Source organism: Sebastes fasciatus, chromosome 7, assembly GCF_043250625.1.
Source record: "Sebastes fasciatus isolate fSebFas1 chromosome 7, fSebFas1.pri, whole genome shotgun sequence".
NCBI classification, from domain to species: domain Eukaryota; kingdom Metazoa; phylum Chordata; class Actinopteri; order Perciformes; family Sebastidae; genus Sebastes; species Sebastes fasciatus.
Window position 1 is genome coordinate 17,478,058 of NC_133801.1, and position 25,259 is coordinate 17,503,316.

Consider the following 25,259-nt stretch of genomic DNA (forward strand, 5'->3'; position numbering starts at 1 on the left):
TTCATGTTACATTTACAGGTTGTTCTTCTGCCCCCAGGTGGCCAAAAAACAAAAACAAATGAATATTAAAACTGCTTTAAAAGCACAGGACACGTGATGATACCTTCAGCTACCTGTTGAGGTGAACAGTGAACATAAACATTTATTTATTATCATTATTTATTTATTTATTTATTTATATATAATTATACTATGTTACAATTTCTACACTTGAGATGTTATTTGTGGCACCTGTGAACCTCTGCCTCACCGGATGTAGGAGCTGATGTGTGAGTATTGCAGTAATCAGTTACTGTTCGTGAGTAAAGCCCAGCCAGCCATGCACGCTCTCCTCTCCTCTCACTGGTGTATCAGCAGCAGATGACGAGGCGCGCAGACTGTGAGCCACCACGCACCTCCACCACCACCAGCACCAGCAGCAGCGGTCGGTCGGTTTAAAGCTGCAGGATTTGGATTAAATAGCTTGTTGAGAGAACCGATGAGCCTTGAGCGCGGTAGGGGAGGGGAGGGGAGTTAAGGGGCTGATTTTCTATCTTTTCCCGGATCGAGGAGAAGGGGAGGAGAATGAGTTATTCTTGTAGCAGCAGCAGCAGCACAGAGCCTGTCTGCTGTGAGGTGTATTAAAAGACAAGCGCGCAACTAAAAAAGGCTGCGACGCAACTAAATCTGCTCTCCTGCAGCGGTGACGCCGAGGGCATCAGAAAGAAAAGCCTTGACAGGTTGCAAGATCCGATCTCTTCCTGCTGGACATGAAAGTGCAGCAAGGCTGCAACTCGTCAGACATGGGGATCCCGGTGAGAACTGAAGAAGAGCTGCGCAGAAATACCGTAATAACACCCGATGATGTGCTGGGGCTGCAGAAGATCACCAAGAGTAAGTAAACCTGCTGCTGTTAATTGGCAACGATGGGAAGAAGAGTAGTTAAAAGCCTTATACAGTTAGAGGAGATTAGTGAGACCCATCTGCTGCTGCTTCCTTCTTCATTATGTCTTTCTATATATATAATATAACACATCTCCTGTGTTCATTATACTGTTTATTATAGGCTGTCTCTACAGATACCATGGACAGCGACACAGACTGTCTCTACAGCTTTAAATAAGACTTTTACACAGCCAGGGAGCTGTTATAGGTTCAATGTCTTACCCAAGGACACATAGGCTACTATTTGATTTATTTATAGGGCATGCAACATGTTGAATTTTACTAATAGTACTAATATGTGATTGTAAAGGTGAGTGTGCATTGAAAGAGAAGGGAACTGTGTGTACTTCCTGCTCAAATTCTGCTTAATATAAATAAATAAATCTGTCTCTTACTACATACTCACCTAAAGACACCTGTGGCTCTCTGTGGTAACAGGTGGTCAGAGATGTGATCCACTGATTATAGTAGTCAGCTGAAACAAACACAAGGAGAAGAATACTATCAGCACTGTTGTTTGATGGAAACTGTTTCCAGATTATGTCATGGAAACAGGAGGACAGGGTATATAGGCTGGTACTAGTAGGCCCTGGTAAGAAAGCCTCTATATTAGCAGAGTGGAGTCAGAGAGGAGAGGAGTTTCACAAACTTTGAGCTTCTATTTCATGAGTACATAATAGGATTGTCTAGTGATGCAATGATTGCTGACCAAGATGTTGCTGTTTTGGGATGAAATTGGGACAGAAAATGGAAATGTGGAACAAGAATGGGTTTAAGTTTGCGGAGGTGGTTTGGAGTCAAAACTACCTGAAGCTTGCAGAACATAGAGGGCTCAAGGGATGATGTATTTTTGTAGGCCAAACAGGAAGTAAAACATCACTCTGGTTCTTTGACAAAAAAAACTGTGATTTTTTTTTCCATTGTTTTTTGGATTATTGCAGAAATTAAACTCTGCGTTTATGATACTTACACGTAGTCTCCACAAATGAACACCACTTTTAAGACTTTTTAAATGTAAATACAATCGGCAGAAGTAAAAAGCTAACGTTAGGCTATAAACAAACTACACCACAGTTACATGAGTGTGAGTAACGAGGATGTAATGGCGGACAAGTTAGCGTGATGACGTTTACTAGTCTCATTTAGCCACTTGTTAGCAACCGCCTTTTTGTAGACACGTAAAAGCTTCAAAATCCACGAGTGGAGTATTTACTGACATATTTTACATCGTAGATTAAATTATTAAAATCTCTTCAGCTTGTGTTAACCACAGACCTTATTTCAGGCATCTAACTAAAAACCCATTAAATAAACCCATTGACCTCCAGACGAAGGAACCGGAAGAAATGTGATCAGTGGAGTCTACTACTTCATAAGTCTAATGATGAGCATGAAAGTTAATTCTTGACCTAAATATTAGTTTTCTGGAGCTTTCAGTGAATGTGAGCAAACTCTCTCTTTAGAAACTGTGAGAGGGAGTTAGTGGATCTTGTCTTAAAGGTGCAGTGTGTAGGATTTGGCAACATCTAGTGGTGAGATTGCAGATTGCAAAAAATCCCGAAACTTCTTCCGTGTGCCAAGTATGTAGGAGAGCTACAGTGGCCGACGTGAAAATGTGAAAACGTGAATGGCCGTATATAGAGTCAGTATTTGGTTTGTCCTTTGTGGGCTACTGTAGAAACATGGGGGCCGGCTCCGAGAAGGGGACCCGCTCCCCATGTAGATATAAACGTCTCATTCTAAGGTAACGAAAACACGATTATTTTCAGGGGATTATACACTAAAGAAAACATACTTATTAATATTATATTCCATTTCTGCCAACAGGTCCCCCTTAATGTTACACACTGTTCCTTTAAGATGTTTTCGTGTGTAATGATTTTCTTTTTTGTAAATAATATTAATGATAATAATGATATTTTTCCTCACTCCTTACCTAAACCACATTAGAGCGCCAAAAAATTGCGAATATTCGCATTTTTTTAATGTCGCTATTAGTAACAGGATTGAAATCTGCTCTCACTCTCAGATTGATTGATTGATCTTTTAATGAACTGACACACACAACAAAAAAATAGTTATTATGGTTTTCCAAATGGTAAATTTGCATTCATAATATATTCAAATATAAACACAAACTTTCCGCTCACAGACCATCACACGTTTTCATTTGGTACCCCCTCAGCGGAAAAGCAATACTCGTGCTCCGTCAGCGCAATTATACCTAAATCACTCATTACGGAGCAGTAATCTCCGCTCTCCACTGACATCCAAGTAATCTGGATTATGTCAGGAGGGCTGTAACGCAGCAATGACGCGATACACACCTCAGTCAGGTAATTAATAACCCTGGAGCTGAAGCGTACGTGAGTTTGTTTACATTGTAGATATCAGATTAGACATGTAGTTGTTGTGTTCCCTAACCATTCATTTACTGGCTTTATACAGCTGTGATAGAAATATAGCATAGGCCTATGTCAAGTGTATCATATCATTTCTGTGCAAGTACATTGAGAGTAACAAAAACCAGAGTCCTTGTATGTGCACACACTTACTTGGCCAATAAAGCTGCTTCTGATATGTGGAGTATTCACTCAAAGTTAGATACTTGATGGTCAAAGATGGCTTTGTGTACAATGATATTTCTATTAATGTGAACCATATCTGGATGATGTTTGGGTTTATACAAAACAACTGATGTTGAATCTGCTTCCTTGTTTCCTGTTAAATCACGAGAGCAACAAAAATGTCTCTCCAAGGCCCAATCACTTTAATCGACAGACACCACAGAGGAAAGCATAGTGTGCCGCACAATTCAGCCGATCATTTTTTTTGCTGCAAGAGAACGAAAATCGCGGCGTGAAAAGAGGGAAAGAGAAAAAGCCTCACCCTGCAGTGTAAATGACTTTCCCAGTTGTGTTTTTGGGAGGTAAATGCCACCATTTTGGGGCAGCCCAGCTCCAGTCTGTCACGGTGTTTCAGTGCTGATAAGCGAGGCACAGCGCCTCATTGTCACACAGAGGCGGAGGAGAGGAGAAGAAATATAATCCAGGCGGCAGAGACGCGCTGCTGGGATATGAAAAATGGCACATTATCAGTCTACTGTTTACATGATGGATGATTTATGATATGCAGGCAGTCAGATGTAAACAGAAAGACTGCTGTTACAGAATAAATGTTTATACTTGACATCTTGTAACCTTCTAATAAGAAGAATTACTATAACTGCTGATGGACAGCAGAAGTGTGAAATAGAATTATCCTTCGTTATAATCAACATATATTTATGAAGTCATACATATAATAGTTTTACTGTATTCAATGCATTTCTGAAATTGTTATTTACTTCTCTTTCCTCTCATCCTCTAGGCAGTCTGAGCAACAGAGGAAGTATTTCCTGTTGATAAAAAGTGAAAACGTGCCTCTAATGCTCTTTAGTCTTTCAATCTGACTGCAAGACTTTTTAAATGTGAACCATGAATGTAAAAGATGCACTCTTCAGTTGGGTAAATAGCAACCTCAGAGCTCCAGATCCCTGGCCTAACGCCCAGTCAGCGGAGATTCAGACCTGCGTCTGCGTTGCTGGGGCGTGTTGTTAAGGTACCGGTGAGACAATGAAATGCGATCCAGGAAGTCCAGTTTGTGTAACAGATTAATGCGTTTAAAGGTTTATCAAGGCTGTACAATAACACTCACAGACAGGATTGTACAACTCTGGAAAGGTATCATGGTGCCAAAGCCGCACATGAACTTCAGATAAACTTTGAGATACATTTTAGCACAGAACAAGGGCTTATTGTGAACAATATTGTGAACCTATCCTTTAAAGGTTCTCTATAGGATATCCAGATTATTAAAGCTTCAGTAGGCAACAAGTTTTTGGCATCATTGGTCAAAAATGCCATAATAGCCTTTCAGCATATTGTAATTCAAGTGTTCTGAGAGAAAACTATTTTTCTGCACCTCCTCATGGCTCTGTTTTCAGGTTTTAGAAAATCTAGCCCGTGACTGGAGACTTTGACCAATCACAGGTCATTTCAGAGAGAGCGAGCGTTCCTATTGGCTGTGCTCCGGCTGGTGGGCGGTGCTTGGTATTTCCTCAGCAGATCTCAACATGGCTGCCGGGCGACAAACTTTCTCATTTTACAGCTAAACAGTACACTACAAGATGTTTCTGAAAACATTTGAGGATAGAAATAGGCATTACAGTAACAGAATATTGATTCATATTTGATCAGCACTGCCTAGTTTGACCGTTTGATCGGAGTTCGCCAGTCATTGACAGCTGCTCAGAGACGACAGGCTCCAACTCGGCTCTGATTGGTTGTTTTCCTCCGGGCTGTGAAATCTTGCAGATGCCGTTAGGAGCACCAGAGGACACAGAGGCACATGATTTTTTTTCAGATTACCTGTCTCATGCACTACTGTCAGGATATAGTGACCGTTTTATAAAAATAACTTTTTTAATATTTGCTCCAATTCTACCCACTGCAGCTTTAATATAGAAGACAACTATTTGCTATGTAAAGATATGGGCTACCTCTGGTAAAGAAAAGTTAAGCTAATGCAGATTTGCCTTAAACTTGCATTCTTTCTAATAGCCAGCAGGGGGCGACTCCTCTGGTTGCAAAAAGAAGTGTGATTGTATAGAAGTCTATGAGAAAATAAGCCTACTTCTCACTTGATTTATTACCTCAGTAAACATTGTAAACATGAGTTTATGGTCTCAATCGCTAGTTTCAAGTCTTCTTCAATACAGCATGATGTTCATTTAGTAAATTATGGTCCCATTTGGAGTCAAATAGATGATAATGCTGTTGTCCGGTCTAGGAGTTATCTGTGTTTTTGTCTTACAACTTTAACCCTTTCACAGTGTGTTTTCAGTTCATGAAAGTTAACATTTTCGTCCCCTTTCGTCTTGGTTGTTCTTAGCTCCACCCTCTCGTGTCGCTTCTGGTTGTAAAACACCAAGATGGCGACAGACAAAATGCCGAAATCTAGCACCCACCCTCCGGTTCCCCCTCAGGTTAACACTGTTAGCTCTGTCAGCACTGTTGCCGTTGTTTTCACTGTTAGCACCGTTAGCTGTGAGCCGCAGGCTCAGCTGTCGCCATGTTGAGAGCCGTGCGGAGGCAATAGAAATGCCCCCAATCTCTCATTTAGCACCTTTAACGTGCAGATGGTGGGGTAGAGAAGAGGATAAGGTTGAGCTGTCATGGCAAACCTGTTTATACCTGTTCTGACTGGCCACACAAAGGTTGGGTGAGAGGCCTGCTGTCTTAGGATAATGGTGCACACTTTGCTCGTCAAAGGCATTCGTGGTGTTGCACTCACGTTTGAATCCTGCAACTTCCAGCGTAAAGTGGACGGGCTTGTTGGATTGTCAAATTCAAAAATTTACATAATTGTTCAAAAAAAAATGTGGTGTCTTGCTAGATCCCATTATAATTTCTTAACCATAAAAGTGAGCAAATTTAAAATCAGAAGAAAAATACCCTCAAAAACTGAAAACTAAATTGTAATTATTATGTAAGTGGATGTAGAAGCTCTATAATAATAAATAATAAAATTACATTTTATTTAATGGCGCCTTTCATGTCACTCCAAGTCACCTTTACGTCACATAAAATCAGTAATAAAAACATACATGCACAACAAGCACCACCAATAGAACATCAATAAAATCAACACAATAGGCAACAGAGGACAGCTCAACATTAGATCCTCTGTTGTACTGCGGGTATTTTTGACTCAAAGAATCTACATCGGTGTGTTAATTTTGTCTCATCCAAATGATTTACTCAGAACAGCCCAGTTCCTTTTACACTAATGGGTGATCAATTATTTGGCCTTAATAAGTCTGGGACACAGAGCAGTGCTTTATCTACGTCGGGCGGGATTTCCACTCTCTGATGTCTGCCAACACAATGGATACAGCTTTAATTAAAATTGATTGGTGCAGCCGGTTCTTAATCTCCCATGCACAGCTGTCACAAGGTTACTCTTTCACAGTGATTTGACATGGAGAGAGACGGCTTGTTGCATCAGTAATCAACACGCAATCTCATGAACTGTCTTTCACTTGTGCTTGCTCTTTCTCTTTGAATCAGACAGTTGTTGCCACTCTCAGGATCATATCAACTCAATATTAGACGTTTTATCACATTAAAGGTGCATTATGTAAGATTGTACTGTCCTATAGAGCTTGAAAGGGTTATTATATATACAGATAATTCAGTGATTATTGGCTGGCTCTGATTTTTCTGGCTGAAGCTCTGTGTTAAAATCCAACCATCTGTGTGTAATTTGGTTTTCAATTGACAAAAACGGGAAAATATGCAGTCTACACATATCAATATTTATTTAGCTTCTTTCAGGATTTGATACTAAATCATCATATTAGCTCAGACCAACATGCAAAGGAGCCCAGACGAGGGGCAGAGGCGTAAAAAAATAAAAAGGGCGCCAGCTGCATGCGGTGGGACATAATTTTCTAGCATGTTGGGTAGCCTATATGGCACTGCATCATGATTTCTCCATTTTAAGGCCACCGTAGAGGGCACTTTATCATGTTTTATCTACCATAGGGGCATCCCCCAAGTCCACCAGTGCCTCTTTGTACCAATAGGGGGTGAATAATCCTTAAGACCTAATCACTACTGGAGGAGAGATGTCAGATATTCTACAGAAATCAAATAAAGAAAGTGGCAGCATATACAGTATTTCTCCACAGTCCAATGTTCCCGTGGTTGCCAGATTATAGACGTTATACCTCTTACATGGCTCAAGTGCATTGTCAATGGCTTGCACATGATAACTACAGTGTGTCAGCCAACAGGCTTTCCATAAGTACATAATTATGATCCAAGCTTAACATTGTTAAAAAAATGGCTTCTGCAATAAGACGCCCGACCTTTCGTGACCCCTCAAAATAAAGCGATGGCTACTTGTGACCATAGACTGTATATAAGAAGTGGATGTAGTCACCGTGACGTCACCCACCAAGATGGCAAAACGGTAGTCTTTGTGAACTACCGTTTTGCGATCTTGGTTTTTGGCCGTTGCGATCCTGTTTTTTTGCAACCAGAAGTGACACAAGACGATGGAGCTAAGTATAACCGAACGCTGTTTTGGGTGACTAAAAAGGTTATAATTAACTTTCATTAACAGAAAACACACTGTGAAAGGGTTAAAGTTGTAAGACGAAAACACAGACAACTCCCAGACCAGACAACGCTGTGGTAGCGACCTGTCAATCACAAGGTAGCCACGCCCTAAAGCATCCCCTGCTTTATGGTCTATTTGACTCTAAATGGGACCATCATTTACTAAATGAACATCATGCTGTATTGAAGAAGACTTGAAACTAGCGATTGAGACCATAAACTCATGTTTACAATGTTTACCAAGGTAATAAATCAAGTGAGAAGTAGGGTCATTTTCTCATAGACTTCTATACAATCAGACTTCTTTTTGCAACCAGAGGAGTCGCCCCCTGCTGGCTGTTAGAAAGAATGCAAGTTTAAGGCACTTCCACATTGGCTTCACTTTTCAGACCTGGAGGTAGCCCACTGCTTGTGACCCATCATCACTGGTTCCATACGTCTATGTGAGTGATGACCAGATCAACTAAAGAGAATTTGAATAGACCCCAGAAGAGATAAGCTTATCCAGTCATTGATAACAAAACAGCAATGACACGCCTAAACTTGCACCAAACACCCCTATATATCATATTCTGTTGGTAGTTTAGCTGAGAAAGTGAATGCACCTTCTCTGCAAAGGATGACATTTCTGAAAGATCTAAATCAGATTAAACAGGGATGAGCAAGCCAACCTTGTTCTCTAGTTTTGCTGTAGACCTCACTTATTATTCATTTTTTATAACTTTATCTATACATGTATTAATCCTATGGGGGGAACTATATACCTAGTATACTTACACAAGGAATCTTTGTTCTCATAAATTAAATTTACCAACTTCATTAAAGTAAATTTAAATGGATTTACTTTCTTTTGGGCTCTTGGCTATGCACAAAAGGAGCAATAAGAGTAGCTGAAATGCTGTTCGTCTAATAACCTGTTGTACAAAAAGGTTGCTAGTGGGAGCTCACTTGAACAGGCAATGATAGCTTGAAGCTTGATTTGTTTGCATTGTAATTTCAGCATGTGATTCCCATAGAAAAAAGGCATTTAATTCACAAATATCACTATAATCTACAGTATTTTACTGAATTTGCATCGATTGAATCGATCTGTCTTTATTTCCTTCATAATAAATCTAAATTAGTTAAACGCATCAAGACATTCCCTGTGGTTTGATGCTCTAATTTCAATAAAATCCTTTTACTCACTTCTTTCTCAGAACTTCTTGGGTACAAAGTTTTACTGTCCGCAAGGCTTTTTCTCTTTTTAAATCATAGAGGGAGGAAGACAGACAAATCATTAGAGTCCCTCGGGGTTCCTCTCACAGCCTGACCCTAAATGTGACACAGTGGTCAGTGTGTCTGTATGTGTGTGTGTGTGCGCCTGGGGAGACAGAGGTTAGATCATACTCTGTAATGAAGTGGTGTCATTTGGTTCACATGAAGAAAAGACACTTCTTAATGGGCTTTCTGACATGTTACAGGAGTCACAGGGTTTGTTTAAAGTTTATATCATTTATATTCTCTGGCTGTAATTCACTGCCAAAAGTTAAACTATCCCCAACATTTAGTTTGACCGCACAATCCAACGACCGCAGCTCACTTCGCCGCTGCTCTGGTGTGTTTTCGCCGTTTATGAGCTACTAATTACATTCATACATCATCAAGTTGTAACCATAGTCTGATGATAACAAAATCTCTTGATCCTTGATTGCTTTTATATGTATTTGTGCCCAAATCTTCCTCAGCTGCATGTGGAAAACTTTTTCTAGTGCTTTTACAAACATTATTTTTCCAATTTAGGAAATGGATTAACATTTGGGGAAATACCATAGATTGTATACAAGAAGTTAACGTAGTCTTTGTGAAGTCATGCATTGGTTTGTGGACTGACATTTTGAAGTTTCGAGTTCGGCCTTTTAGTCATCCCAATCTTGTTTTTTTGCAACCAGAAGTGACACGAGAGGGTGGAGCTAAGTACAACTGAACGCTGACTAAAACATTTTAGGTGACCAAAATGTTACAATTAATTTTCATGAACTGAAAACACACTGTGAAAGGGTTAGAGAATCCAGACAACTCCCAGATCGGACAACGCCATGGTAGCGACCTGTCAATCACAAGGTAGCCACGCCCCAAAGCATACCCTGCTTTATGGTCTATTTGACTCTAAATGGGACCATAATTTACTAAATGAACATCATGCTGTATGGAAGAAGACTTAAAACTAGCGATTGAGAGCATAAACTCATATTTACAATGTTTACTGAGGTAATAAATCAAGTGAGAAGTAGGGTCATTTTCTCATAGACTTCTATACAATCAGACTTCTTTTTGCAACCAGAGGAGTCGCCCCCGTTTCTTGGCTGTAGCTTCATGTTTACTGTACAGACGTGAGAGTGACACGCAGACTCACGGTATTGCGGACACTTGACCTTTTTTCGCAAATTCTATGAACATTCAGAAAAGGGCAGAAAGAGGGACTTCCGCCAGGATTACAGGGAGCGGGGAGAGGTAGTGGTTTTAAAACATGATTACACACCGGTAAAATGACAGAAATGTTCTTAAGGTCTCATTATGGGTTAATTTTTGCAAATATTTTGGCTTTTTGAAGGGACACACACAGTTACAGAGGCGCTTTGTCTGACTTGAATGTGAGCGCCGTCTGGATTACCGTGAGCCCTAATCCGGACACAGTGTTCACTGACTGTATTTCTCCCAAACGATTGGTCCAAAATGTGTCAATCAATCTTTGGTATGCGTGTAAGACCTGCCCTCAGAGACAGATCAATGAATTAGGCTTTTCTTTCCTTGCATTGATATTTTTTTCTGTCCGAAACCCTGAGCCTCCGTTATAGATCTACTCATTTAACTCTTAGCAAGAAAGTGAGCAAGCATATCACAAAAAGTCAAACCATGTCTTTTTTTGTCATCTTCGTGGTTCAGTGAGTTTAGATCACAATATTTGTCCTCTTAAAACCCTCTCAAGGAAGTATTTTTTTCCACTCGGTGATGCAGGCCGGTGAAAGATAAGAGGAATGAATCTCATCTGCATTCAGCTGCTCAGAACGCAACCTCTCTACGAACCTCAACGTTTGCCAGTTTGCCTACAGGTGCTATTAACCGAGAGACATGAAACAGCCTGCCATGCACAGGTGCACTGTACATCATGGTGTGAACATCAAGGTGTAATAACTCTAATGTCACTAGCTGCCTTCAGCTATGGGTTATTTTAACGAGAAGACGAGTAAACATGTCTGCATTGTTCTTGCTCATGTTCTGGGATTAATTCAACTCGCAGTCTCCGCATTGATGGCAGACCACAGGGTCAAATGGAAAGAATAAGGCATGTGAAGTCAATCCCTGTGGCTGAGAGTCTGTAACTCCGGGCTAATCTCGGGGATTAAGGAGCTATAAATGGCAGCTCGCTTGCTCTTTATGAATGCCACTTTGGTGTCAGACAGGCTCTGTATCTGAACACAGGAGCACAGCATGACTCAAGACGTGGTGCTAATTTTACTCTCTTTAGAGGGGCTGCTGCCAGAGGGATCATTTCAGGACTGTATTGACTTTGTATTCCAGTAGAGGGGAAATTACTGTGTTTAACAAGAATCTGCTGTCGGTCTTTGGGTCTATGACTAATGCATGTCAGCATAGATGACTGTTAGAAACCACACTGCAACGCTAAAAACATGAAATGAAATGCATGGAAATCACAATAAAATGAATGTAGAGAGACCTGCATGTGCTGAGAGGTAATGACGCGTTTCCTCACAGGGACAATAAAGCCTATTGTAATCTATAATGTCATATTATAATTGAAGTCACTGTTGACACACACACCCTCTTAATATTCTGCATCAGATCTGCACATCCCGAATCCCCCCGTGCTTCAAGCTTGAGAAATCAGGCAAAAAGGAGGCCCTCAAGTCTATAGGAGGAGGCTTCAGGTATATACCTATATAATCGGACATGCCACATTTCATTTGCGTACCACCGATGCCTAACCTGAGATCCTCTCCTTTGATTCGCTGCTGCACCTTGTTGTTGCTGAGCAGCCAGGTGGATGAGGGGAAGGAAAAAGACAGGCTAATCGAGCTGGCACACTATCAGAAGGAGCGTTGCTAGGTGACGGTGTTGAAGGAAGTGAAGTGGAGCACTTCATGTGTGCGTGTGTGTGCGTGTGTGTGTGTGTGTGTGTGTGTGTGTGTGTGTGTGTCAGTAAAAGACAGAAGGAAAAAAGAAAGAAAGATCTGAAGTATGTGCATGTTTATCATGGTTTACAAGACAACGGGATTCATGCATGTAGGGAAATAGTAACTAACACATTTTCTTTTGCAAGTTTTATAGTAATTGTAATAGTTTGGTTGAACACTATGTCTTTGCATTGATGAAGAGTTATGGCAAAGATCATTTTTCCAACACCGCTACTATTTGTGTCGGAGCCAGAGCAAATTCTTAAAGGAATAGTTCAACATGTTGGGAAATAGAGCCCGGCAGGGATGACGTATTTTTGTAGGCCAACCAGGAAGTTAGCATCGCCTCGGGTTCCCTCGACAAAAAGTCAATAGTATTTTTCCATTGGGTTTTGGATTATTGTGAAAATGAGCTCTGTGGCAAACAAACGTTTATGATATTTACATGTTTGTTCAGCAAGATATCTTCACAAATGAACACCACTTTTATGATTTTTAAAGCGTAAATGCAATCGGCAGAAGTAAAAAGCAAACGTTAGACTATAAACGAACTACACCACGGTCACATGACTTCACCTCACCACCACTACGCTAAATGCGGACTAGTGTTCGGCGTGATGGCGTTTTGTAGTCTCATTTAGCCACTTGTTAGCAACTGCCTTTTTTAAGACATATAAAAGCTTCACAATTCACGAGTGGGATATTTATTGATGTATTTTATATCGTAGAACAAAACGTTAAAAAATCCCATTGACTTCGAGACGAGGGAACCGGAACTCATTTCCGGGTTTTAGGACTAATTTTTGCACCACTCTTTACACTTTCTTGCCGAGAGTCAGATGATAAGATAGATGCCACTCTCATGTCTGTATGATACATTTGCAGCAGCTGGTTAGCTCAGCTTAATAACTGAAAGCTCTGTCCAAAGGAAATAAAATGTGCCTAGCAGCACTAATTAGCATGGTTGCGTCCAAAATTCCACACTAAGATGCTATTTATTACCCTAAAACAGTATGTGAGATATTTTAGTATGTCCGAAACCTTAGAATGAAACCAATAGTACGCGAATTGCATACTATTTCCGGTGTAATATTACAGTATGCAACGCTGGACACTACGGCGGCATAAATATCCCACAATGCAATGCGGTAGTGACGACAACGTTCATAACAGACGTTGACGGACAGCTCTGTAATGTCAGTAACGCTTCAATTTAACTGCAAGTATAAGATTTCACTTTGCTAGGTGTAATATATATTTTAAATTAATTCAGACTTTGATTCTCACAAACCGTCGTTTTGGTCACATGAGGTTGACACGGGTTACCATGGTTACATGTCTCCAACCTGCAAGGAGGCTCTAAGGAAGTGACGACGTAAATTACTGCTCAGTGCGTCCGAAAAGATACACACTACTGTTTATTCACACAAAAGTAGGTTGAACGATAGTAGAACTATTGAGTATGTAGTGCATAGTATACGATTTCGGACGAAGCCCATGTTTTATGACATGGCTTTGAGGAATACTTGATTCTGATTGGTCAATCACGGCGTTCTACGGTCTGTTATTTTGTTGTGAAATAAACCCCTTCAGGGTGATGCAAGAAGGTCATTTCACAACAATGACCGGCTCGCTGTACATTATCCCTTACATATCTTGTGTGTTTAATCCATACAACAACCAAAGTGTAAAAATGACAATTCGTGGTTTTACATGGGGGTTATGTGGCAGACTATTTCATGGTCAGGATAAGCTTAGCTAACTGGCTGTATCCCTGCATTGAAGGGACAGACAGAGTGGTGTCTAACTCTTAGCGAAAAGGTGAGTTATTCCCAAAATGTCTCCTTTAACAATTCTTCATATTCATGTTTTGAAGCTAGCCTCTGGGGTGCTTCACTCACCTATTCCTAGCATGCAATTATGTGTTTTAGTGTAAAAGGGAGGTATTTATGCCCACAGGGTAACAGGCATGGAGTTATTCCTAACAGTACACTTTAGAGTTGGTTATTCAGGATGAACTGCAGACCTCACTATGGAGATTATTCACATTAGCTCCCGGTGAAAAGTTCCCACACTGAGGTCTGTCATCTGACATTTGTTCTGGAAAGACATGCACGTTATTCAACAGCGTGGTTAGATAAATCACACGTGTTTTGTTATTGGGGTGGATCCTTTATACACATTTCTCAGTATTATTTTGATTACCCAGTGCTGAAAACCACTGTGCAGTATGAATTACTGAATCATTTAATTACTTTTACAGACCATGTGTAAATCACTGATTGCTAGATTTGTCCCAGCTGTGTGTTAGTAGAAAACCACTTTGAAATCAATCTACACCTTGACAAATGAGAATGTTTTGCCCAAAATAAGAGATCCAGATCCTAAATATTCCCAAATGCAAGCCCAGACATCTGTTATTGCTGTGAAACAAGGCCTTGGTTCATCATAAAAAAAGAAGCTACATTCATCAGATACACCAGTCAAGATGTTTTCCTCAAATATGCATAATCCTCCGACTAAACAGTGAACATTATTACTACTCCTACAAACCTCTGAAAGACAGTACAGTCAGTCAAGCTGCTCTGTGTGCAGACTGAGGCTATGCAATCAAAGCGGTGTAGTCTGGAGTTGGTAACATGCTCTGGGTTTAATACGACTGTGGGAGTGACATGGTTATGTGTGAATTCTTGCACTGGACTGGGTGAAAGTGACTCCACCGACTGAGCTATCAGATGAAACGCTCCATCTGTCTTTTTCTGGCGAGCAGCCATCTCTGATTCACAAAATGCATCTATCGGTCATTTGCCCACAAAGAGAGCTGCTCAGTGACGGCGACACAAGACACATTCAGAGTACTCCGCCAACAGATTCTGAAATAAGCGGCATATTTGTCAGAAATGATCAATTTAGTGGATGACAAATATTTTACCCTTTAGAAACACTCTTTTCCTAACTTACTCCAGTCTTTATACTGGAACATTGCCTTGAGGGAGAAGACAGATTTACCAGTTACCTCTATTGATGTATTGATATAATGTGACTATAGTTTGGGGATGAAAATCGGTGCCCTCAGGAGGTATTTAAACAAGTAATGAATAATGATATGAAAATAATTAGAAATGTGATTATGATGCATTTTTGTGTCCATTCATCAAAAACAGACAAATAAATAATAATAATAATAATAATAATAATAATAATAATAATAATAATAATAATTATAATAATAATTATAATAATAATACGTAATATAATATAACAGATAGATGATTGTGTTACATAAAATTAGTCTTTAAGATCAGAAACGGAATTTTTTTTGTATCTTTAATTAATTACAATTGATCCTATAGATCAGGGGTCTCAAACTCGCGGCCCGCGGGCCAATTGCGGCCCGCAAGACGATATTTTGTGGCCCCCACCTTGATATGAAAGTTTAATGTTAGTGCGGCCTAACCTTTTTTATATAAAGTTTTTTATAAAGTTTTTTTTGGGGGCATTTTTTCATTTTTATTGACAGGACAGTGGATAGAGTCTTGGAAAGGGGGGAGAGAGAGAGTGGATGCGGAAAGGGCCACAGGCCGGATTCGAACCCGGGCCGCCGCGGTCAGGACCAAGTCTTGTTACATGGGCGCCCGCTCTACCAACTGAGCTAACCAGGCGCCCTCGGCCCGCGAGTTTTATGTGAATGGCAGTTTGCCGTGGAAGGTCCCTTTGTTGCGCGAGCCCGAGCTGAACGAACCTACCAATCACAGCGGGGTATATGGCTCCCGGGGACGGGCAATCGGCCGGGCTTGATGCAAGCAGAGAAACATTTCACAACAACTGTGGCGGCGCCCGTGTAACATCGCATAAGCTCGATTAAAGCTTGATTTATACTTCTGCGTTGAATCGACGCCGTAGCCTGACGTGCACCTCTCCAGAAATGTAACTACACGTCGCGGCGACGCAGACCGCAACAGCTGTGATTGGTCCAGTCGCTCAGCGATGCTGAGCGACTGGACCAAGTTCTACTTCTCTCTGCCTCCATCTTTTCAATGTTTGTTCACACAAATCCACTCAGATATATTGTCTCTTTTCGGCGTTGCAGTAATATCAGTAAAAGTTCTGTGGTTCAACAGTTATTAGCTCCAACTCCCTCAGTTTCTGTTTGTAGTACAAGAAGAAGAAGGAAACTCATAGAGACGCCGCCGCCAACTAGCGGTTTGGTGGTGTAATTGCAGAGCAACACAAACACAGCAGGCACAACTTTATTGCGGAGTGACACCAAGTGGAATGAATATATATCTTGTCTTTTTCAAAGCCTGCAGTGAAGAGAAAGGTTGGTGACGAGCACAGACAATTTCAGGAAAAGTGGGAGACGCAATAGGCCATGTTCAGAAGAACCGTTCATGTTCTTCAATGTTCCATTCATGTTCAGGACAGTTCATGTTCAGAAGAACCCATTCAAGTTAAAGAACTGTTAATAATGACGTTTGAGAAGATTGTTGTTTTTTTTAACAAAGCTTTTTTTGTGGAATACCTGATGCGGCCCAGCCTCACCCAGACTCTGCCTCCAGCGGCCCCCAGGTAAATTGAGTTTGAGACCACTGCTATAGATGTTATTGATAATTTATTGTCCATTCAGCAAAAACAGACAAATACTTAATAATATAAGTAATAATATAAATAATAATAATCATCATCATCATCATCATAATTTTATTATTATTATTATTATTTTTAATTCATTACGATTGAGAAAATCATACAAATGTTATTGATACTTTATTAATCCTATTATTTAACCTTTTATTAGTCACATTACATTAACGACATTGATATACTGAAAGACTACACGTCAAGTTGGAGTTGGTGGTGTTTGTTTTCCATACAGCATGATAACAAGGCTCAGTTCACAGTGTCAGCAGTGTTACACGCAGACAAACATCAATATAACACATTAAATTAATCCTCCCATTACACTGGCTAGTTTGGATTAACCTCAGCACACTGAAACAAACAAACCTTCCTCTCAGTCTCTCAGTCAGTCACTTACACATTACATCACTCATCTTATATTAAATAGGATTAGAAAAATGATTGCTGCTTATCATGTTATAGATGCATATATTTTTAATATGAGTAGCTCAATTGAATTTTAATTGCAGAGTATTATATATCAGCATTTGGTCCAGTTTATGATGTTTAAAGCTCGTCTTCTAGTCATGCTGCTTTGAATTCATCTAAAACTAACTCTTTACAGTGATTAGTTTCAGGCCACATAGTATGCAAGTGCTCTATAAACAGTGTGTGAAAGTGTTTCCTTGCTGTTCCTTCAGAAGAAACACAATCCCAGACTAGCAGTAGGCTTATAGTAATATTCTCAGAGCAGATAAGCACCTCACATCAGATGAACTGACACTAGAGGGCACTGCATCAAACAGCAGCTCTCCTTCACCGTCTAACTAACTGCAGTTTAGAAGACAATGTGAAGAGACTTTGAGCAGCTTCACATGGAAACGTCTTGAGCAGTCTTGTTATGTTCACCATGGAAACACTCCACTCACATCTACAGTATGTAAACATGAAATCATCACCAAAGACAAGCCCAGTGCATTCTGCAATGCATGTGCATAGAGATGCAACAGCTGCAAGTGTACATAAGTTTTACACAGCTAACTACCAGTCTACAGTTATTACTGATTAGTTCTTGACATGACACCACAAGGTTGTTAATTGTTAAGAACTGGGGATATATAATTATTCTAGATTTCATTTTTGGGGGTCTGCATGTCAACGTATGTCACATCAGTGACCATCAAAAGACAAGAACATTATGATTACACAACTCAAAAAGATGACATAACATTCTTCGGTTAGATATAAAAGGTTATACATTAAAGAATGTTTTGTAGATTTTTTTTTTTTCCAAAGGTCAGTCTTTTAGTTCTACACTTCACGTACTTGTAAAAGCTTTTTCTTGAATGCTCTAATGTTGAATTCATAAAAACGTCCCTGATTTGTACACAGACATGATTTCTACCTGTAACCACTATGAATCACATGAATAACTCTGATGATGTTGTGATATGATGAAAGACTGATGATAGATTAGATAGATTAGGGCTGCTAATAGGCTAAAAGCTGAAATCTGTGTATTTATAATTAACATGTCACAAGATCCATCTGTATGGTGAAGCACTGAAATACTACAAATACTGCACACTCTTGCATGTTCTGTTGTTTAAAAAAAGTTTTATACGGTATGTCATATGCTCTATACATTTGCAATTACTTTATTTAATTAGTAAATGGCATTTTGTCTACATTGGAGCAACAATAACTGTGAGATATCATAAAGAAAGACATTAGATGTTCTGTCATCTTTAATGTAGTTTCAACATCAGACTTTTTGCAGATTTCAGCTTTAATTAATTAGGAAAGCTGTGTCGTCGTAGTGTCACATGAAATCTGTGAGTTTTACATCAATGTCCGAATCATGCAGTCCACTGTATTAAACAATAATCTCTAAATAGTCCTGTTTCACAAGAGGGATATTTTTAGACAAGGTGTCAGGTATAGTGTACTGTACTTGTCTATAAATATCTCCACACAGGTGGCTTAAGCCTGTGTGGACCATCTGCTCCCTAACCCTCAAGTTTGTGTATGCGCAGACAGACATGCACGAATACACAAAATCTTTCATGTGTGTGTTTATCTTATTTGACCTCCATCTTTGCACCTTACAGTCTTTTGAAATGTGTTGCATTAAGCCATCGGTATGAAAGACCCTTTAACCCTTATGCAACATAGACCGCTAATAAAAAGCTGCCCTGATTATAACCCTAATGAGATAGTAAGTGTGTGTGTGTGTGTGTGTGTGTGTGTGTGTGTGTGTGTGTGTGTGAGACGCTCCCCTCCCAACCAGCCGGTCCATGTGATCGTAAAACACAATAAGCCTCTTAGGTCTAATCCTGCCGCGTTGGATGAGGAGTGTCTCGCACATGCACACACACACACACACACACAGAGTGCCGGCATGACTAAATCCGTCACCCTGCTCGGGGTACCTGGGTTTCTGTCGTCCAGTGGGCTTGCGTTCACTTGATGATCCTCCTGAAAACCTGTTAGCGAGAAGTAATAATGAATGTGAATGTAAAAAGAGCATAGAGGAGAACGGGGTTAGTGGTCACACTTTCATTTGAATCCCTCAAAAATCAAAAACGGTATCCTCATATCATGAAGGCCAGTCAGGCAGGAATGGAGTGACCGTACTCTCCTTAAGCTCATTTTGTTCAACAGATATGGACTGTTAAATATGTCTTGTGCACTTGTGACAACCATTCCCATCATGGGGTTGATTGTCTCTGTGTTATTTTAATGGAGAAAAATAAAACAATGCAGACAATCTTAAGAATTTTAAAAGTTTAGTTTCATTGAAATGCAACAACCTAACACATCTCATTCATCGAGAGAATATATATATACAGGAAAAATCATTCCTAAAAGTGCTTTTTTTTTTTTTTATCCCCATATAATAATACTCAACTCATCCTTATGTCAGTCACTCACTAACGGTTACAGCAAACAACCACATGTTGTAGCTTACTAAGATAAACCCCATCTAGCTCTCCCATCATACCTTTTAATGGTGATAGTGGTTTTAATATAAACCCATTGTGTAAAAGCCCAGAAGAGAAACACAGAAGAGCTGGATATTTTAACACAGACATTAAAAACACTAAAAGTCCCCTCACTTCTGTGACAAGTGTCTTACTCCTGAAATGACCCTGTAGGTGACCTCTGACCCCAATTCTGAAAATCTCATTACCAACATGTTTAACAGCGCCCTCTAGCTCTAGGGAGCGAGATCTAATGATTGTGACAACCAACCTCGTTTGCCCCATGATGTGAAACAACCTGTTCAGTCAGCAATATTATAATAAGGAGGTGTGTGTGTGTGTGTGTGTGTGTGTGTGTGTGTGTGTGTGTGTGTGTGTGTGTGCGCGTGTGCGCGTGTGTTATGTCTTTTGTTGTTCATTTCTTTTCTATGGTGTCTATATAATACTATTGGATTTGTATATCACGATGAAAGTTTTAACACTTTATTGTGATTTCAATCTCCAACAAGTACTCTTGATCAAATGAATCACACTGACATAAAACAAAACAGAAACCTCATAACATAAGATACATTAGAGACATAAACAGTGGTAAACACACAAAAATGACCATAGTCAAACACTAAAAACGTAATGCATAAAAAGGAGAAAGTAAACACAATTAAAACCATCTTCACCTCCATAAAAAAGAAATATGTGCAGCACATTGTACTACTACGTATATGAGCTATGGTTACATTAAAGCTTCACTCTGCGCACCATGTCCTTGTTTTAATACGTGTAAAAAATAAATTACTTTTTTACACAAGAAATTGTAAAATACATAGTAAGAAGGTGAGAGAACAGTCCAGCTTCAGTGTGGGCAGACAGACAGGAAGCAGGCTAACTAGTGTTCTTGTTCTTTTAACACTATACCCCATTGTCTCCCAGTCTTCTACACACAGATAGAGAGACTTTACACTGAATCACACTGGGATACATACTGTACAGGGCATGACCACAGTGAGATGGTGTATTTCTGTATGTCCTGGAAGAGGAATCCCTCTTTTTTCCTTCTTTAAATTGAGCATATAAGGCTTTCAATCTGAGGACAGAGGGTGTTGTATGTTGAACAGACTGTAAAGCAAATTTGTGATTTGTAATTTGGGGCTACATAAAAAAAAATGTACGTGACTTTGCTTGACTATTTTGAAATGTATGTGCTAATTGATGTGGTGTGAATTATTATTACTATTACAGCCGCAGAACCAGATATCTCATATGAACGTGCAGAGCGGTGCAGTCCTGTGGGTCTGATGCATGTTCATTATGCCGAGGAAAATAGCTCTGGATTCAGCTATTAGTTCATTTTACAACTTTTAGGACATAATGATGTAAATGAGGGATATTTAAGTGTTCGTACTGGGAAGTTGATTTACCTAAAAAAAAATTATCCTCTGATTTACAGACGTCTCTTTATACATTCATGGCTATGGACTCATTGGCGTTTTCAGTCCAAAATGGCCACTGTTGTCAAAAAAGCACCAGAGTTTCGCCTCTGTGCTTCTATACTCTTTGGTTTGGCTCAGCTACGAGCCAGAATGCTAACGCTATGCCAGCAAGATTCAATGTCAATAACATTGCGTACGGTTGACAAACAGTAAATACAATTTGACAGTATGTTTAACAACACGACTAGCTAGCTATCCAGCCATGTCATTGACCCCCAAATCAATATTAAGACTTTGACGAACAATGGTATAGCATGTGTACCGTAGCCTGAAATAGCGAGTTGAATAGTAAATGTAATGTGATATAAAGTATCAGAGGTAAAGTGTAAACTTACTTCTTAGAACTACTTGTTCGTACGTACGGTACGTGTCCATTATCAGGAATTAATGTAGACCCAGCAGCCAATCAGAATTGAGTATTCACAAAGTGTAATTCACACAAGCACACCATGAAGATTTACACTGATTCTTGTTCATTGTAGCCTAGGTATAGATCCACAACACAAAACCTGTCCGACAGGGTGTGTGCTTATTGTTGGTGTAGCACCTTGGCACAGAGAAAGATCTGTTGTGTAAAAATAAACTTATTGTGAGGTTACAGTGGGTCTGGAGAATGTTTTGAGCATGGAGCAGGCTTATGAATGAAATCTGTTCAGACTCGCCCGTAACAACAGATATTACTGTATCTTGGCAGAGAACTACAGAGGTGACAATTTCTCATTAATTGACAGCTTGCTGCCTGACATGAAAGGTTTGCTTCATTCACAGTGACATCATGAAGAGAGGAGAAATAGACTCTTTGTAGTATTGGGATGAGAAGACATGTCTAAAGGGTGTTTTTCTCCCTTTTTCAGATTATCTTTGTTCTCCAGAAGAAAATGTCCACATGATCGACTTCACCAGGTTTAAGATCCGTGACATGGAAACAGGGACGGTGCTGTTTGAGATCACTAAACCTCCAACACCAGGTCAGCTCCAAACCTCAGGAACTAGATAACAGATTATATTCAATATATTGTTAATACTATTGTATGATATTCTTCTTTGTCTCCAGATCCTGCAGAGGATAATGTAATGTCATAATTGATATTTTTCATGTCACTTCTTTTCTTTTAAATGTCTCCTCTTTAGCGGGAGGCAGAAAGCTCTGTGACCCCAACGCCGGCCGTTTTGTCCGATACCAGTTCACCCCAGCCTTCCTGCAGTTGCGGCAGGTTGGAGCCACGTAAGTCAACGTTCAGTGTGTATGTATGCGTCCGAAAAAAGCTGAATGATGCAATAATGTCTGGTCAACCCCGCTGCACTGACAGAAGACACATACCGGATGTGGGAGGTGTGTGGGAGGTGTGTGGGCATCCGTGTGGGACGGCGGGCTGACGATGATGAGTGTGAACATACAGAGCAGACGAGCCCGCCTGCTGAGTCAGGCACCAAATAGCTGTCAGGGCTCCCGAGTGGCGATCATCATCAGACTCCTACTCTGTGGCTGATTTCAATCCAACCCAATAACTGACTCATAGATAATCTAGGCTTAATGAGAAAGCTCAATATATAGATACAATGTTCTTCGTGCACCATATAATGGTAGCAGTGTTGTGTCAGAAAAGCTTTGTGTTGACTGTTGTTCTGGAGGACCAATTTAAAGGATAATTATATTAAATGAAGTCAGGCTAGTAGACAGGTTGTTAGTCAAACTTTTATTTGTATTTTCATGATCCCACAGTATTTTGTCTCCCCTTTTGAATCCAATATTTCCAAGGACTGTGGCGGCCCCTGCCACGGTCCAAGCAGCAGACGTTTTACATTTGACCAACGAAGAAGAAAGGTAGAGCAGAGCAGCAGCTGAGACATTTGATTCAAACGTTGCACGGACATGAGCAGACGCGGAATCGTGACGAGGAAACGTTTGGATCTTTTATACTCCGTGCGGATTTCTCCTCACGGCAAACAGACATCCTCAAGGCTCCTCAAAGTTCAACATTTCGGCCGTCCATCCGCGTCTGTCTAATTAGAAAAATTTGGATATGCGAAAATCTGGGTCGTGTCTGATGGTGTGATGTCACTTTGCCCGTGTGGACACTCGCAACCCTGGTATCCCGTGTTCACAACATTCAGTTCCATTTTCACCTAACAAATGTAGTCGTTCTAAGCCCAACCATGTAGTTTTTTCCTAAACCTAACTAAGTGGTTTTGTTGCCAAAACCTAAATTGACGCCAAGGGGCGTGACAAAGTGGTCGACGAGTTGGGATGAGAATATGTTGGTAATGGCCAAAACGATACAAATAAGGACCGAGTTAAAATAAACTGCAATTAACCTTTAAAGTTTACTTGACTTGTGAACAGTCCCCAAAGATTATATTTTCATTTGCTTCCAGGTTAATAAATTAAATTCCTCCCTGTGTTTTTACAGAGTGGAGTTCACAGTGGGAGACACACCCATCAACAACTTCCGCATGATTGAGAGACATTACTTCCGCGATCAGCTGCTCAAGAGCTTTGATTTCGAGTTCGGCTTCTGCATGCCCAGCAGCAAGAACACGTGCGAGCACATCTACGAGTTCCCCGCGCTGTCCGAGGACATCAGTGAGTGTCACACACACAACACTCTGACGCACACGTGACCACAAGAGACAAACAGACAGAGCCGTCTTATCAGATCTGACAGGATATAATGAGTGTTGTGTGTCTCTTTTCTCTCTCAGTGCGTGAGATGATCCTGCACCCTTACGAGACGCAGTCCGACAGCTTCTACTTTGTGGACAACAAGCTGGTGATGCACAACAAGGCAGACTATTCCTACAGCGGGGGGCCATAGGAAGACCACCCTCCACCTTTCACTCCTCCCTGCTCTAGACATTTCCCACGACCACTTCAGGACCAGAAACAGATGAACTAATGGACAATTCGCTGGCATTAAACGTCTCACTCCTGTTAACTCCATAAATTTCCATTCAGGTATTCAGCTGCCAGACCAATAGATTTCTCCCTTTGCCTCTTTGCAGGAACATCGAATTCTGCCAGTTTTATCATCAGTGTGTGTGAGCGAGTGTGTGGGCAGCAAAGTGTCTGTACATACTGTTGATTTCAGTCTGTATATGTGGGTTCCACTTGATCATCAGCAAGACGTTGATTCATTTACATTTTGTGTGTTTTGATAGCTATTAATATGAAGAGAAAAGGGCGACAGTGAGTCAGAAACACACCACGAGACATAGAGAGGAATGAAGTTACCCTGAAACAGTTTAATAATAATAATTAGTCCATTCAGATGTATATTTATTTATATAGTTTGTATAGGAAGCTCATTACATTTTTACTCCTGAAGTTTCTTAAATTCCTAGTAGCACACATCTGAATGATTCATTCTGTCGTCGTTCATTTGAACGACAAACAGAAACGTGTACTTTGTTTATGTGAATGTGTCATTTGTTGTATGTGTTCATGTAGTACTACTACTTCAGGAGTATTTTTTAAATAAATAGCTACTTTGGGAGTGTCAGAAAACCATACCGATTTTGATATCCAGTACGTTCTCTGTAGTACTGAACACTGTGTATACTTTAATTATGATAAATGTTTTAAGTATCAAATTAAAAAGTATGTAAAGTTTTGACAGCGGGAATTCCATCACTGCAATAAATATGGGATTTTGTTTTCGAAATCTTGATATCCATTGTTAAAGATGAAACTGAACAAAGAAAGTAAACAGTGAAGTAAAAAATGTAGATTATCAAAACAGTGATGCTTCAGAATCAGAATCAATAGAAACAAAAGATACAAAATAAAGGGAATGAAAACTAAGTTAATATAACCCAGAGGTAAGTTATACTGTTATTGTGTTCTTGGTTCATAATTAAATTTATTTCCCTGGCTTTTATTGGTGAGATGGAAATTTATTT

General features: G+C 40.1%; 1 protein-coding gene across 1 annotated transcript; it reads left to right on the forward strand.

Moving 5' to 3' along the window:
* Positions 1 to 370: 370 nt before the first annotated feature.
* unc119a1 (unc-119 lipid binding chaperone a1) lies at positions 371 to 24,834 on the forward strand. The gene is made up of 5 exons (XM_074641953.1): positions 371 to 873; positions 22,214 to 22,327; positions 22,491 to 22,584; positions 23,771 to 23,943; positions 24,063 to 24,834. The coding sequence occupies exons 1-5, from the start codon at positions 750 to 752 to the stop codon at positions 24,173 to 24,175; spliced, it is 618 nt and encodes a 205-aa protein (XP_074498054.1). The 5' UTR covers positions 371 to 749; the 3' UTR covers positions 24,176 to 24,834.
* The last annotated feature ends 425 nt before the right edge of the window (positions 24,835 to 25,259 follow it).